Below are 15,659 nucleotides of genomic sequence, written 5' to 3' on the forward strand. Positions count from 1 at the left end.
ATATGCAGTATTAAAATTCAGTTTATAACAATGGAAGAAAAGAATCATCTATTGACAATTGCTAATTAAGTATTTTAGATCTTTAAAAAGCATTTATGTCCTGAAATCAATAAATAATAACAATTGTTAGCAAATCCACTGGAAGTATGACTATTAGTTTTTATTCAATCCATTTGAAAAAAAAACTGAAATAAATTCAGAAGTAAAGTATTTCATGGTATTTTATATTATCTAAAATCAGATTTCAGAGTGAGAGATGCCATGATACTCTAGTTAAAACATTTTGTACAGCATTTCTGCACTGTATCCAAGATTGACAGAATAATTGATAAATAAAATGATCAGACTTGGGAAAAATAAAAGGTTGCCTACATTGAAGTAGGTAGGAAGGACTTGAACACATTTTATTTTGAATCATATTGAGCATGTAGAGGTTTACACTTCAAATGTGAATCTGTTCTCCATAGTGAGGGGAGGAGCATCCAGGATGGGTTGACCTTATTCTCTTGTTGTTTGGACTGAGTCAGATAAGCTCTTGGTATATGCCCCTGGTCCACCAGGCACTGCCCAGTTATCGACTCAGTCCCTCAACTGGACGGTTTGCCATCCTGGATCGCTGATAAATCTGAAGAAATTTTAAAAAAGCAAAAAGACTCAATTGTCTCCCTACAGCAGCAGCCACAAGTGAGCTGGAAGCTCCCTGAGCTGTGAAAGGATTGGCAAAAGTCCCCCCCCCCAGGGGCGGCACACTGCCCAGGCCTCTGAGTGAGACAAGTATCACTCAGAAAAGAAGTCTGCCGAGTAAGCAGGAGACAAAGGACACAAGCCTTCCAAAGGCAAGCTCTGCTGCAGCGCTACACCGTTCCCCACAGGGTCGAGCGGTGAGCTGCGGCTTCCTCAAGTGCCATGGGGCGTGAATTTGTCTCCTGGCATGGGCGCCATCTTGAAGCCGGAAGGAGCCACGTGTTCCAAGATGGCGACGCCCAGCGGCAACGAGGAGACCGGCAGGACTCAAATATCTGCAGCAACAGCGAGCAGCCCCACCAGAGGGGCAGAGGATAAACCAGGGTTAGTGACCACCCTAGAAGCTCCCCAGAGGGGGGGGGGAGCTAAGGCTAGAGATAAGAAGAAGCACCTTTCCCTCAGGGTGGAGCTGGAGGCAGAGGGTGGTCACAAGCCTTCCAAGCCATCTAAATATGAAAGGCGAAGGCACAGGAAGCTGGAACAGCTCTACAAAAAGGCAAGTGGCCTTAAGTCCATTCCAGGACTGGGACAGAAGGGGAAGGCCCCTGGAATCCCTGCAACAGGCGGGGCTACAGGGGAAGCACCCACATTACAAGCAAGTATCCCTATTGACACATCAGGTCTTTGGGGTCTTCCTCAGGGTTGGCAACTCCCCCCCCCCCCCCCACATACGGCTTCCCTGGGATCAGCCCTGCCCAGGGGGATGCCACCTCTGGTTTTCCCCCTCACACAGGTGGGCATGGGTCCCAGCCAGCAACCCCCCACAGGGGTCCCCAATTTTCAAGACCTAATGATGCGGGCCTTCCAGCAATGCATGACAGCTGCATTTCAGCAGCCCAGGGGGAAGACAGCTCTAGTTCCTCAGCTTTATCACAAGAGGACAGTGACGTGGATTGTGAGGAGGGGGAAGTTAGGGAGGATAAACTATCTGAAGATGAAGGCATGCCCCCTCCTAAGCCGGCCTTCACCAAAGATACTTTCAAAATGCATTTTACAAACTTGAAATGTGAAATTACATGCTCAAAATAGTTTGAACTGAAATGTGCACCCCCTTCTTAAGACTTTCAGATATTTTATACTTTTATGTGAATCAAATACACAGTGAATTTGCTAATGAGAATTATTGAACAATTATGTAAGAATTGCTTTTATTATATATGCTTATGTTTACTGAATGTTCCTAATCATCTAGTTCTTGAATGTATATTGCCTTCTCAGAGGTGTACAAGAAACTACTTTTGATTTGGAAGGAGACATCCAAAGTGTAACAGGATTATCTACAAGCAAGGTAACAGATTTTTAGTCTGAATACCATGACTACTATCAGATTTAACAGTTGGCACTTTAAATATATTTAAGAACACAGGAACATCTCAGTATAACCATTCAGTTTTCTGTCTAGTGCTTTGAATGATTTGATGATTTATTTTTAAAGTTCAGACAGTCCTTTTCACATTGATTTACCAAATAACATTTTCATGGAATTTGTGCAAGATATTGGGAGGAGATTTGTTGGAATGCCTTATGGGAATGGACAGGGCACTTTCAGAGTAAACATTTGCGTATTTGGTTTTAGAAAGACAGTGATAGGTTTTCAGAAAACATGTTCATTATTACTAGATTTAACTTGTGAGATTGTGCGGATTTTGAAGAAATTTGTGAGGATTCACACATTTTATATGAAAGTAAGTTTAAATCCACTAAAACAACTTTTTGGATATGTGTTGTATGAAGCAGAGCATCAATAGACTGGACTGTGACAGAATGTCAACTTCTAGCACAGCTGAACGAAGCATGGTCAAACCAATGATCAGAATAGAACAGCAAGATTATCACAAGCAGGATGGCAGGTACTGTTTTTAAATGTTGGGGCTAAAATTTACAGAACATTATTTTTAAATTAAAAAAACCCACAATAGTCAGTTTTGAGAAGGAAGCTTTATAGAGAAAACTAATCCTTTGAATGGTCTTCCCAAACAATAGGTTAAATCTTTTGTTAAGATACTAGTGCTTTTTAAAATTTTATGTTACAGCCATTGCAAACCATAGTGTGCCACAGGTTCTGTAGAGTACTTTTTTTTTTACTTTTTACAATTTGTTCATACTTACCTAACATTCTGGATAGTTCCCAGCTCGTCTTGGATTTGAAGCCATATGGTGAAAGGGAGCAAATGGCTTGTATTCAGTTCTTAGTGGTGGAACTATTGTCTTGGGGTGGTCAAGGTTTTACTTCTTTGGATCACAACTAATTTGAAATCCCAAAGTGCTTTTCAAAAGGCAACTGGACTTGTTTTTTCCCTTGAAAATGTTTCACTTCTTATCCAAGAAGCTTCTTCAGTTACTATGGCTTTCCAAACGAAAGAAGCTTCTTGGCTGAGAAGTGAAATGTTTTCAGGGAAAAAAACAAGAAAGTCCAGTTGTCTTTTGAAAAGCACCTTTGAGACAGCCATGACCTAGATGATTGAGCATCTCCATAAACAACTAATTTGAAACATTCCAGGCACATTTGTTTTGCTACATGCTTGAAGCAACGGGGGTGGGGTGGGGCTCCTTTTAAGCCATGCTAAATCTAATATTATGTGAGAAATTAATTAAAGCTGCCAAACACTATTCAGCATTTAATATTAAATACTGTAATCTATTCACTTGCAGATTGTATTTCTGAAATCAGTCAAGGCAATAAATTTAAAAATAGACATAATCATATAATACCAGTATTTACTATTTTCAATGGCTCATAACTTATTACTCAGCCAAACTAAAAGTGCTGACCTTCATATTTTGAGATTCTTTCTCGTTTTCTACCCATACTATCTGATCCTTTACTTCTTGGTACTTGGGCATATTGAAATCTATCAGATGATTACTCTTGAATGAGTTATCTGATCAACAACCCTCATTTATGTAACACTTTCATAATATAGTTTATAAAGTAGCCTCTTCTTCCACTTTTGTTTTTCTGTTTATAAGTTTAAGTAACATGATCTAATTACAGTAGATGACTAACTGTTTTGAACAATACATTGTGTGGTGTAAATGCATTAATAATGCAGACCTTCAGTTCAAGTAGGCTTGCTGTCTTTTCAGCAAATGTAACCTCAGTGAATCTAATAGTAAGAGCAGGAAAGTAACAAGATATATTTCCCACATTTTTGTGTTTCATATCTATACAAAAAATGTATACAACCATTAAAAAAAAACCTTTGGAAAAATCTTTATCTCCTGAAAATGAAATTAATTTGTTCTCTTTAAACTGGATTTCTGAAGATCTGCTTTCTGCCTCTAGACTACAGGATGGTCCAGAATTGATACTACCTGCAAGCGTTGAATTCAGAGAAAACTGTAAGCATATATTTTTGTTTTAAAAAATCGAGTAACAACAACTTTTATTACAAAATGTTTTATTTTGATAGTATTGAAAATAGAAATTGACTGTCTACAGTAATGATATAAAAATAATCAGTGTTTAAATTCATGTCTGTAAGCAAATTTCTGATTCTAGATGATGTAAGAGATAAAATCCAGTTTAAAAGTACTAGTTTTGTCCTGAATTTTGTTAGAGCCGCCAGTTATTCAGATCTGCTTTAGTTAACAAGAATGAACTTTCTAATTTAAGATAAGTCTACTGTGTTAAATATTTTAGAAAACAGCATCCCAAGAAAGAGGAAATGGATTAATCTGCAGCCATTTTGCCAATGTTGCTAGCAGTGATCATGGGCATCAAATACTTAAGGCAAAATGCATTGTTTTGACTATCTCATTAAGACAAGAATAACTCCAAATCCATTTATAAAATTAATCAGAAATGTTACTAAATTACTTGCCATGTTTTAGGTTAATGGTGAGAAAATTCATTTAAATTATTGGTATAGACATTATGTAGAATTCCCTGATACAGATTTATTAAACTCCTTTTTGTATTTTGTTTTACTTGCTTGTTGTTGCCCTTTACTATTTAATTTTCAGTAATTTAATCTTGTAAAAATATTTTGGTGTTAATGTTTGATTCATGAAAGTGATCCCAATAATTTAATTTGGGTTTTTTCCTGAAGTGGTGTCTTACTATTGCTTCTTAAATTTTTCAATTAAGTTAGCTTGTTACTTTTTTGTTTTTTGTTCTTCAGCTGAGGATGCTTTTTTGTCTGCCATCATCAATTACACTAATAGCTCAACAGTTCATTTTAAGCTATCGCCTACTTATGTTCTGTACATGACATGTCGGTATGTATTATCAAGCCAGTACAGACCTGACATCAGTCCTGCTGAACGAACTCACAAAGTCATTGCAATAGTCAACAAGATGGTGAAAATGATGGAAGGAGTTATACAAGTGAGTTTCAGTCTAAGAACCTACTAAATGTTTTATATCCACAAAAAAAACCCTGCTTTTGAAGGATTGTTTTTACCAAGTTGCATTTATATTAGAGATCATAAGCACAGATTGTTTGGATATCATAATACTATTTGTAATTGTGTATGAAATAACTCTTGTTGTGACCAAACTGCAGTCAGACATTTGTAATGAACCTACAAAAATATTGAAAATGTTTTTAAAAACAGTGATACTTCTTGATATGGAATGGTGAACAAGAGGTACAATCTGTTATAGTGTTAATATTCATATGTTTTATTGGTAGATATCTAAAATCTAATGGTATTTCAAATTATCTTCAAATTTTGTTTGAATTATCAATATTGGTCCAGTTTTATGAAATATGATGGTAATCATGTTACAACCCTATCATATGTTGTATTCTGTCTTTTTAATGGAAGTTTTTGTGAATAAAACTGTTCGCAGATGTTTCTGCTGACGGCTGTGGGTGGGTAATTTCTTCAAAATGTGGGCTGGTGGTCATTTCTCCAGAAAAACTGCATAGAAAGTTGGTGAGAAGATGAAAAGATGTGGGTGGCAGCGGGGAGAAGGTGGATTGTGAACTGTGTCCTTTTCTTCAGCAAGATTTCAATAAGATTACTTCTGTTTATGCAATGAACCCTCTGGATCCAAATTATTACCCATCTGTGCAGGGACAATAAATTATTATTGATAATAATTATAATTAAATATGGCAAGCTTTTAAATATAAAGTGGTGCCATAACTTGAGCATCACTCAGTTTTTATATTCTATGTCCAAATAATTCCATTTACATGAACAACACATTCCTAGTTATGCAGCCAATTTATTAAGTGTTTCAATTTTCATTTTCTTTCAAATTGTCCTGTTTCTGTGTTCACATGTCTCCTGTTACTTTAATGATGCTGTAGTTTTGAAGTATGATTCTGCAAGGACTAATGTGCAAAAACTGTTCAATAGAAGCCAGTAGAACACTTCTCACAGTGGACTGCCATCTTATTTAGCAGGCTTAGCTGCACTGCCTCATACTCTTTGAGACAGGCATTGTGTGTATATGGGTGTCTTTGAGTCAATCTTTGACTTCTTGTGATTGCCTGAATTAGTTCCTATTAGTCTTTTATGCATAGTTTAAAATATAGGTAACTATTTTTGCAAAATAATAACCTATAATTATTGTTTCAATAATTTTATTAAGAATTGTATTATACATATAAAGCTAATAGAAGAAAATAATATAAGAAAGTAAGAAAAAGAAACTCCTTCGTTTATCCCCAGTAAGTATATTCAAATTAATAACTTATCATTATTTTATGACATACAACCAAGTACATTTCTATTTTCTCCTGAAAAAATTAGATTGCATGAATACCACAGGAAAACACTAAGATCTTTTATAAAAAAACCTGTAATAGTCAAAAATGAAAAAAAAAAACATGAATATCACAAATATTCTTTTAAACGAAAATAAATTAAAAGAACTTTACTGTGAAGCAGAACCACTTGAAAAAAAACAAAACAAATGGGGCCTATTCAGTTTGGTCATTTAACTGGCAGGATTTTTTAAAAGGCTAATATTTTATTCTATGATTGGCTTGGTATGTAATTTTGTTTTTTTAAATTGTATCTACAATGATGGCTTACGGGGGGGACCCATTCCAATATGAGTACAAAAATCCTGCTCATTTCCTCTCATTTCTTGCTGAGCAAAAATATTGTTCCTTTTTTGCTTTCCATTCTCTTCTCTTCCCTTCCCTTCCCTGGTTGAGACTTCTTTTGCCTAGGAAGGAAATTTTGTTTGTTGTCTAAGTTCTTACCCAGCAGATATTGTTGTAGGGTGAATCAACCTTTCCCCCTTAGACACCTCTTTCCCTTTCTTGCGCAATTTCAGTTTCATTATTTTTCCCCACTGATTTGTATTGCTTGATAGGAGATTCACCATGTGTGTGGTGTGTGTAGCACTTGGCCAGGAAGCCTGTCAGCTGAGGCCAAGGTGAGCTGCTAAGCCACTGTTCCTCCTCTTCCTGCAGCACTTCTCGTGGCTTACCTGAATATTTGTGTGGTCTTAAGTCTCTGCTCTTGCTGTGAAGCATTGTTTCAGTGGTTTGGAAGTATTATTTGGAGGCATAAAAATGACTTTCAGTGAGAAAAAAATAAGTGAGATGATAGAAAATAATACAAGAGTGACTTAGGAACTCCTAGATTCAAAGGCTAGAGAAACAGAAGGTATAAAATTTTGAACAAATGTATTATTTTGTTATAAAAATAATATATATATATATTGCAGAGGTTTTCGTTTCTTTTTTCTAACTATACTGTTATGGTAGTATGGTGAAGAATTGCCAAAATAAAGACTTTACTGGCTTCCATGGACAGATTTAGACATTATTCCATGCAGGATTATACCGTTGGTATTAATGCATATATATAGATTGGCTGGAGGAAAAACTTGGACTTCCTCTAAAAAGTTTCTCATGTGTATATCTATATATCTTTTAATTTCTCAGTTATATCATGTTCCCCCAGTGAAATGTTTTAATGTGACTGAGCATAAGTCTTGTGATTTCATATTTTAGTGTTTCATTTCTAAAATTGTCATGATTGTTCACAAGTTTCTTTCTTCTGTTTGATTTCCTTCGTTTTTCTCCAGGAGGTAGACCAGGTTGATCAGGTAGGATATATTGCTGGGAACTGATCCTAGCTACATTGGCTTAGCTCAGTTTCTCATGCTGCTTCCATGTAAAATACAATATTTCTACAGCTGGATTGAACATAACACTCATTCAGCAACTGGAACATGCAGTACTAAAATCCTTTTTTGACTGCGCAGCCTATCAGCATTTCATAATTTCTGCTTAACGCACTTCAGTACAGAGATGTAATGACAAAAGTTCTTTTCCTTCCTTTTTTGTTTATTTTGTCTGTGGTTCTGTTCTTTGGATCTCATCTGAGGTTGCCTGGCCTAGCATTTGTGGTCGGGAAAGGGTGAGATAGATCAGTACTTGATACTGCTTGGTGTCAAAGCCAGTGACTAGGCAGTATCTGGGTGATAGTGTGTATTAATGAATGTGTGCTCACACACATACAGATTACCAGATAATGCATACATCTAAGCTTTCAGCATTTCATGACAACATGCTAAGTCCATTTCATTAACAGCATTTGGAAAATTTAATATTTTATCATTCAACTTGCAATTTAAAGCAGTTGTAACACGCACTATATATTATTTGCAATTTCATATAAATTCTTTGCAAGTATCTGGTAACAGATATGTTTGGTTATTAGTTGGTACTGGTCTATCTAACAGAGCCTTTGACAGAATGAAAGCTGAAATACAGGATGAATTTATGTTGATGTTTACAGCCATTTTTCAATATTTGCAGAAACAGAAGAATATTGCTGGGGCACTTGCTTTTTGGATGGCAAATGCATCTGAGTTGCTAAACTTTATTAAGCAGGATCGAGACTTAAGCCGAATCACATTAGATGCACAAGATGTTTTGGCACACTTAGTTCAGATGGCATTTAAGTAAGGAAAACTAATTTATGCTTGGGGATCCGTTTTAGTTTTTCTTAATGAGCAGTTGTTTATTTTGATTGAATTCTAAATATGTTTGGAAACAAAGTAATATGTGTTTTTAAAAGTATAAATGTTCTGAGGTGTATTCTTTCTATTTTTTAAAATATTGTAATATATATATGACATAGTTACTATATTTATTCTGAAAAAGATTAAATTGTTCTATGGTTATAAAAAAACATTCAGTATGGAGCTCTAAGGAGTATTCAGGAATATTGGATTAGTATTGTATTTTAAAATTAAAATACCCCCACCCCCAAAAAAAGACAACCTGAAATTTAAGATACCTTCCATCTCCCAAAATTAAAAATCAGAAAAAAATGTTAAATATATGAAATTCTTATACACTGTCCACCTTTCCTAATTCGTTAAGTAGGGAAACCAATCAGTAAGTCCCTCTACAAAAATAGTAGTGCCATAAATAATTAATTTGAGATATTGGTTACATTTTTATAAGTTTGTGATGGCCAAATTTTAATATTTTAATTAAATTTTAGTGCCAAATATTTCTATTTCTTGGAAATAATATAGCAGATATCTCTCAACTTGTGAATATGTATGTGTGTATGTATATGTAGGCTACCCCCCCACACACACATTTTATATGTATGTATATGTATGTACGTATATGTATATGTAGCCTACTAGTATACTTGTTTGAAAATAAATACCACAGAACAACGGGACTTATTTTTGAGTTGGTACATAAAGGGAACATCTGGGAGAGCTACATTTTCTATGTTTGTAATGAAATTATTTTTCATAGTACTACAAGCTTGAACTTATTTGCCTACTATTCACTAGTTTCACACAATTTACTTTTTCAGATACTTGGTCCACTGTCTTCAGTCAGAGCTTAATAACTACATGCCTGCATTCCTTGATGATCCAGAAGAGAATAATCCTCAAAGACCTAAAATAGGTTAGAATATTTTACATTATATTAATTACAATGTATGTTTTCTTAACAAGACTGTGATAGCATAACGGGCATATGTTAGGATACCCTGCTGAGTATATTCACATGCAATAAGAAATATTTTATTTACCTATAAATAAAGACATTTATTTATTGAAGAAACTTGGTCACCTATGAAAACCAAGTTATCCATTATATTATTGTTTGTGTCATATTAGAATGTGCTTGTTAATGTAAATACATACCTGTGGAGGTGTAAATGAATATTAAATTATGTTCTAATAGAGTCTTATAGTAAAGTCATATGTAACTTCATTGTGGAGAAAATAAACTTTACATAAACCTCAATGGTTTATATTATTTTACTGAAACTGTAATAGTGGAATACTAAAATACTATTGAGTAGGATTTAGATGGTAGCATTACTAAAAAAATGTGTAACATTTAGAAGAAATTCAGCTAAAGATTGATGGGATGGAATACCCAAAAAGTAGTTTTGGAATACCCAACAATAAAACTATATTGGGAAGTAATAACTATAAATCACCAGTGGATTCCTTAATTATCTTGTTTGTGGCTTTAATTTATTATAGATTGTAGCTGCAAATAAGAAAAAGACTGCTGTCCCCATGTTTACATACTGTTTATGTTACAACTAAGGTAACCGATTTGGCGGCTTACCAATAATACAATAGTAATAGCCAACTGTTTGTTTTTGTTTCTGAGAGTCAAAGAGGGAGAGAGGCAGGGAAAGCAGTAAAAGATTAAAATAATAAAAACTTATTTTTATCCATACCAATATATTTGTATTAATTATATATTACATTAATATTAAAAGTTTACAATATAGTGTGATATATTATAAAGTAATGTAAGGTGTTCAGTGTTATCTTTCTGTAATAAAGATTTCCATTTAGACTTTAGCTTTTAATATTAAAATAGATGCATAGTTCAGTTTAGAATTTATTGCTGAGTAAAATGTCATGTGCAACTTTTTTCTTGTAGATGATGTCTTACATACATTAACTGGAGCCATGTCCCTGTTGCGACGATGTAGAGTGAATGCAGCACTGACAATACAGCTCTTCTCCCAGCTATTTCATTTTATCAACATGTGGCTTTTTAACAGATTGGTTACTGATCCAGATTCAGGACTGTGTTCACATTATTGGGGAGCTATTATTCGTCAACAGTTGGGTCATATAGAAGCCTGGGCAGAAAAACAGGGCTTGGAGCTGGCTGCTGATTGTCATCTCAGTCGGATCGTACAAGTAGGTATTTGAGTGTATTAGAAAAAAATAAATTCACAGTCTTTTGAGGCACCTACATCGAGTTGTGTAAGGCAGTATTTAATAAATTTTAATAAACAGTTTTAGGAAATTAGGAAATCACCATATTTTTTGTTTAGTTCTGCCATGTTATTGACCGAGTTTCTGTACCATAATCTGTTCACTTTCATTAACTAGCCTTTGGGTGAAAAGAGAATTTTTTAAAGCATAAATGTGAACTATGTGCAAAGTTGGAGTTACTTGGTTTATAAAAAATTCCTTAAAACAGTTTTCAGTATAAATTTGCCTGGAAACTTCCCATAGAAATATGGTGATACACTATTTGAATTTAGCTTGAAATGAATATATAATGTACAACTTGCAGTTCATTCCTAAACAAAGTTTCAGTTTCACTTTATTTGTATGCCGCCCTTTTCCCTGGGGGGACTCAGGGCGGCTCACAGTTCAAAGGGGGGGGGAGGACAAACAATTTACAACATAAAGGCACTACATCATAAAGGCAAACCCAAATGGTGGGGAACAAACAAAACCCTAGCATTTTTGGTGATTAGGTTTGTAATGTGTAATGTTAAACCAATCCATGACAAGACAAAATCAAACTATATTTTAAGTTTGTCCAGTGATTATGGTATGCTGACTGATTGAAGAAAAAAAATGAGACAAAACATACTCCAAAATGAAAATTGCACTGTTTCAATATTTTTTGATGAACTTAAGTAGAACTAAATCAGAAGCATTTATCTATGTTACAGTGTTCACTGCTATGTATGTTCATATTAAAGTGGATCTATTTATAATCATCTTCTCCCCCCCCCCCCAGGCAACTACATTACTTACTATGGATAAGTATTCTCCTGAAGACATTCCTAATATTAATAGTACCTGTTTTAAACTCAATTCTTTACAACTGCATGCATTGCTACAAAACTATCACTGTGCACCAGATGAGCCATTTATTCCACCAGTAAGTTAATCTTATTTTTAAATTTGAGGTGGGTGAGTGAGTGATTGATGATCAATATAAGTGTATGTAATACAGTGGAAATTATATGGCAGTGAATGAAAACTTGTTTACTTAAGGAAGCTAATACTAATGTTGAAAACATAGCTTTTAATTAGTAGGGTTTTTTATTGTGTGCATGGTACTTTTTACAAAGAATATATAGGTAGGTCTCACCAACTGCAATTGGGGTTGGCAATTCTGTCACTAAGTAGTGCAGATGTTAAATGAAATGTCATGAGATGTCACTGACTTAAAACATCCATTCCAGTTGCTGTCATTAAGCCAATCACCATGGGTCATTGTGCACTGTCATCTGATCACAAGTTGTGACTTCCTGCCGACTTCCCCACTGACTTTGCTTGTTGGGAACTGGCTGTGAAGGTCACAAATGGTAATTGTGTGATTGAAGGATGCTGCAAACATAGTAAATGTGGATTGCTTGCCAGTTGTCCAAATAGCAATCACGTGACCTCAGGGATGCTGCAATGGTCACAATATTCAAGTCATAAGGGCAAGTCATAAGTCTACCTTTTTACTGTTGTTGTAGCTTTGAACAGGCACTGAACAGGTGGTCAGTAAGTGAAGACTACCTGTAAAATAAATCTAAATGCTTGTCTCTGAATTATGTATTCACCATGGTACATTTAATGAGGTCAGAAATCTTATAAATATGTACAAAATTAGAGCTGTTTGGGGAGATGTTCTAGAGCAACTGTTACATCCAACTTGAATGTGTATTCTGTGCTAAGTAAAGATTTCTCCATAGTCCTGTTATTTATTATTCTAGTTATGCTAGCTTTTGTTGATTAGATGGCTCTTCTCTCTTCAGAAGATCTTATGGTTCTCAGATTTGTGATTTTATCTCTTACGTAATGATCCAATGCATGCATATTTTTTGGCTTGTATTTCCTGACATTGATATCCTCACTTAACCATTTGTTCAGCTGTTGTTTTAAGTTGTAATGGCATCGAACAAATTGAACAAACTGATCACAAAGTCCTCAAAGTTAAAGCCATTGCCATGCCCCTGTGGTCACAGGATTACTGCCAGAAGATGCATGGGGTCCTCACTGGACAACAGTGCAGTTCTGGCATAACAACTGCAGCCAGGCTACTGAAATTGCCATCACTAAGATACAGTCACCTGATATTTTGCCTAACAACTGCTTTAATAACAATGAAAATTCCGATCCCAAGGGTCATTAAGCAAAGGCTATCTGTATTTAGTTTATCTGTTTACTTGAACAATCACTGGAACAGTGATTATAGCCTAAATATTTTCTTCCTGATATTTAATATTCCTTAAATATATCTTACCAAATGAATTCTTCTTCTTAACCAAACAATGAATATCTGCATTGGTCTCTGAATCAATTAATAATGTGACTAACTCCAGACAGCAAAAATGTAGAATTCCCTTGCCTTGATTTCCATGTATATGCATATTTTTCCTCTTTCCATCAGGAATTAATAGAAAATGTGGTAGCTGTTGCAGAAAATACTGCTGATGAACTAGCTCGTAGTGATGGTAGAGAAGTACAGTTAGAAGAGGACCCTGATCTTCAGCTTCCTTTTCTTCTCCCAGAAGATGGTTACTCATGTGATGTTGTCCGAAACATTCCAAATGGATTACAGGAATTTTTAGATCCACTCTGCCAAAGAGGTTAGCTTTTTTTAAAGCTTGCATTTATGTAGAAATTACATGTCAGCCCTCCCAGGTAAACCAGACAGGTAACATGACTAGATGAGAGCTAAATCTACTTTATTTAAAAGCTACACTTACAGAACCTTGCTATTCTGAAGCTCAGAGCCGAGGTGGTGCAGTGGGTAGAGTGCAGTACTGCAGGCCACTTCAGCTGACTGCTATCTGCAGTTCAGCGGTTCAAATCTCACCGGCTCAAGGTTGACTCAGCCTTCCATCCTTCTGAGGTGGGTAAAATGAGGACCCAGATTGTGGGGGCGATATGCTGACTCTGTAAACCGCTTAGAGAGGACTGAAAGCCCTATGAAGCAGTATATAAGTCTAACTGCTATTGCTATTATTCAAACTTTCCACCATCACTTTTAATAGTCTGATCAGTTTTAGTTTCTTGTGCTACTTAATGGCCACAATAAAGTAATTTATTTATACTTTTAGTTTCTGTTTGGTGTAAGTCCATGATAGCGAACCTATGGCATGCATGCCACAGGTGGCACACAGAGCCATTTGTCAGGGCACGTGAGTTGTTGCCCTGTCAGCTGGCCAGCAAGCATGCACGCACTGGTCAGCTGACTTCAGCCTTCTTTTGAGGCTGTTTTTCCCTGAAGCCTCCAAAGCGCGAAAAACCGGCCCTATGGGAAAACTGGAAGTTTGGGAACGGACTTCCAGTTTGCTCATAGGACCGTTTTTCACCCTCCAGATCCTTCAGGGAAGGCTCTGGAGGTCGAAAATCTGCCCTACGGACAAACTGGAAGTCACTTCTGGTTTGCTTGTAGGGCCGTTTTTTACCCTCCGGAGCCTTCAGGGAAGCCTCTTGAAGGTCCATGAAGGGTCCGGAGTTCAAAAACCAGCCCTATGGGGAACCCAGAAATTCAGGAATTGTGATTTCCAGTTTGTCTGTAGTGCCAATTCTTGACCTCCAGAGCCTTCAGGGGCCTTCAGGAAGCTTCCCTGAAGGCTTCGGAGGGCAAAAACTGGCCCTATGGACAATCCGGAAGTCATCATTCCCGAACTTCTGGGTTTCCCATAGGTCCATTTTTTGCCCTCCAGAAGCTTCAGGGAAGCTCCTGAGGCCTCTGGAGGGCATCTGGCGGGGCTGTTTTCACCCTCCCTAGGCTCCTAGAAAGTCTCTGGAGCCTGGGGAAGGCGAAAAAACCGCAGCAAAAGCAGGGGTTGTGTCACTGATCGCACACATGCACACACGCTGGTGGGCATGCATCTACAGCATTATCGGTGTGGCACGCCGGCGCACGACCCCCCTGTGCTCCCCCCACTTTTGGCACGGCAGCCAAAAAAGGTTTGCCATCACTGGTGTAGGTTAACTGGTATAACTGCAATTTAAATAAATGTATTTACCAAAGTGATGCCGAATATTTTTTTTAGTAATGAATCCTTTATGGAGTAAGTTTTTGGAGGTCTCTCTAGTGTTCTATTTAACTTATTTGAGCATAAAGAAAAATCTTGTTATCCATTAACATTTTCATTTAGCTTTTTGCAGGTTAACACCTCATCCACGCTCACCAGGAACTTGGACAATATATTTTGAAGGTGCAGATTATGAGAGCCATCTGTTACAAGACAATGCAGATTTGGCAAGTATTCATATTACAGGAAAGACAACAGAAATAGATACATTAAACTATGCAATTAAATATGACATTTGTACTAATGTGAAAATATTTAAAGATTAGAATGTAGGATTCCCCAACTTTTTCTTACAGTGGAAAAAAAAGGATTCCCCTAATAAGTCATTGTTGCTTTTTTATTACCCTTAGTATTGGAATAATTAAGATAACAGGATAATGACAATGTTTTTTTAAAAAAATCAAAAGTATTTCTCAGGAAGTGCTCTAGCTGGTTTTCAATATTTTCTCTTTATTTTGTTTCATCAGGCTCAGCCACTGAGGAAAGAACCTGAAATAATTACTGTAACACTGAAGAAACAAAACGGGATGGGACTAAGCATAGTTGCTGCTAAGGTACTAAATTATTTATTGATATGAAACTTATTATTTGAAGTGATAACAACAGATCATGTGTAGCTTAATGTGAATAAATATTGGAAGCAGTTA

The 15,659-nt window shown here is 36.1% G+C and overlaps 1 protein-coding gene across 12 annotated transcripts in view; it reads left to right on the forward strand.

Moving 5' to 3' along the window:
- AFDN (afadin, adherens junction formation factor) overlaps positions 1-15,659 on the forward strand; it is a 96,436-nt gene that overhangs the window by 55,156 nt on the left and 25,621 nt on the right. For 4 of the 12 annotated variants that reach the window (XM_032214944.1, XM_032214951.1, XM_032214947.1 and 1 more), the window contains exons 11-22: positions 1,963-2,032; positions 2,479-2,594; positions 4,031-4,086; positions 4,869-5,074; positions 7,745-7,765; positions 8,481-8,626; positions 9,505-9,599; positions 10,602-10,867; positions 11,706-11,849; positions 13,353-13,551; positions 15,076-15,179; positions 15,480-15,566. In XM_032214944.1, coding sequence (XP_032070835.1) covers positions 1,963-2,032; positions 2,479-2,594; positions 4,031-4,086; positions 4,869-5,074; positions 7,745-7,765; positions 8,481-8,626; positions 9,505-9,599; positions 10,602-10,867; positions 11,706-11,849; positions 13,353-13,551; positions 15,076-15,179; positions 15,480-15,566 — 1,510 coding nt within the window. The remainder of the gene's footprint in view (positions 1-1,962; positions 2,033-2,478; positions 2,595-4,030; positions 4,087-4,868; positions 5,075-7,744; positions 7,766-8,480; positions 8,627-9,504; positions 9,600-10,601; positions 10,868-11,705; positions 11,850-13,352; positions 13,552-15,075; positions 15,180-15,479; positions 15,567-15,659) is intronic. The other 8 variants (XM_032214956.1, XM_032214949.1, XM_032214954.1 and 5 more) reach the window with 3 other exon arrangements.

This window comes from Thamnophis elegans, chromosome 4 (genome assembly GCF_009769535.1).
Source record: "Thamnophis elegans isolate rThaEle1 chromosome 4, rThaEle1.pri, whole genome shotgun sequence".
Taxonomy (NCBI): domain Eukaryota; kingdom Metazoa; phylum Chordata; class Lepidosauria; order Squamata; family Colubridae; genus Thamnophis; species Thamnophis elegans.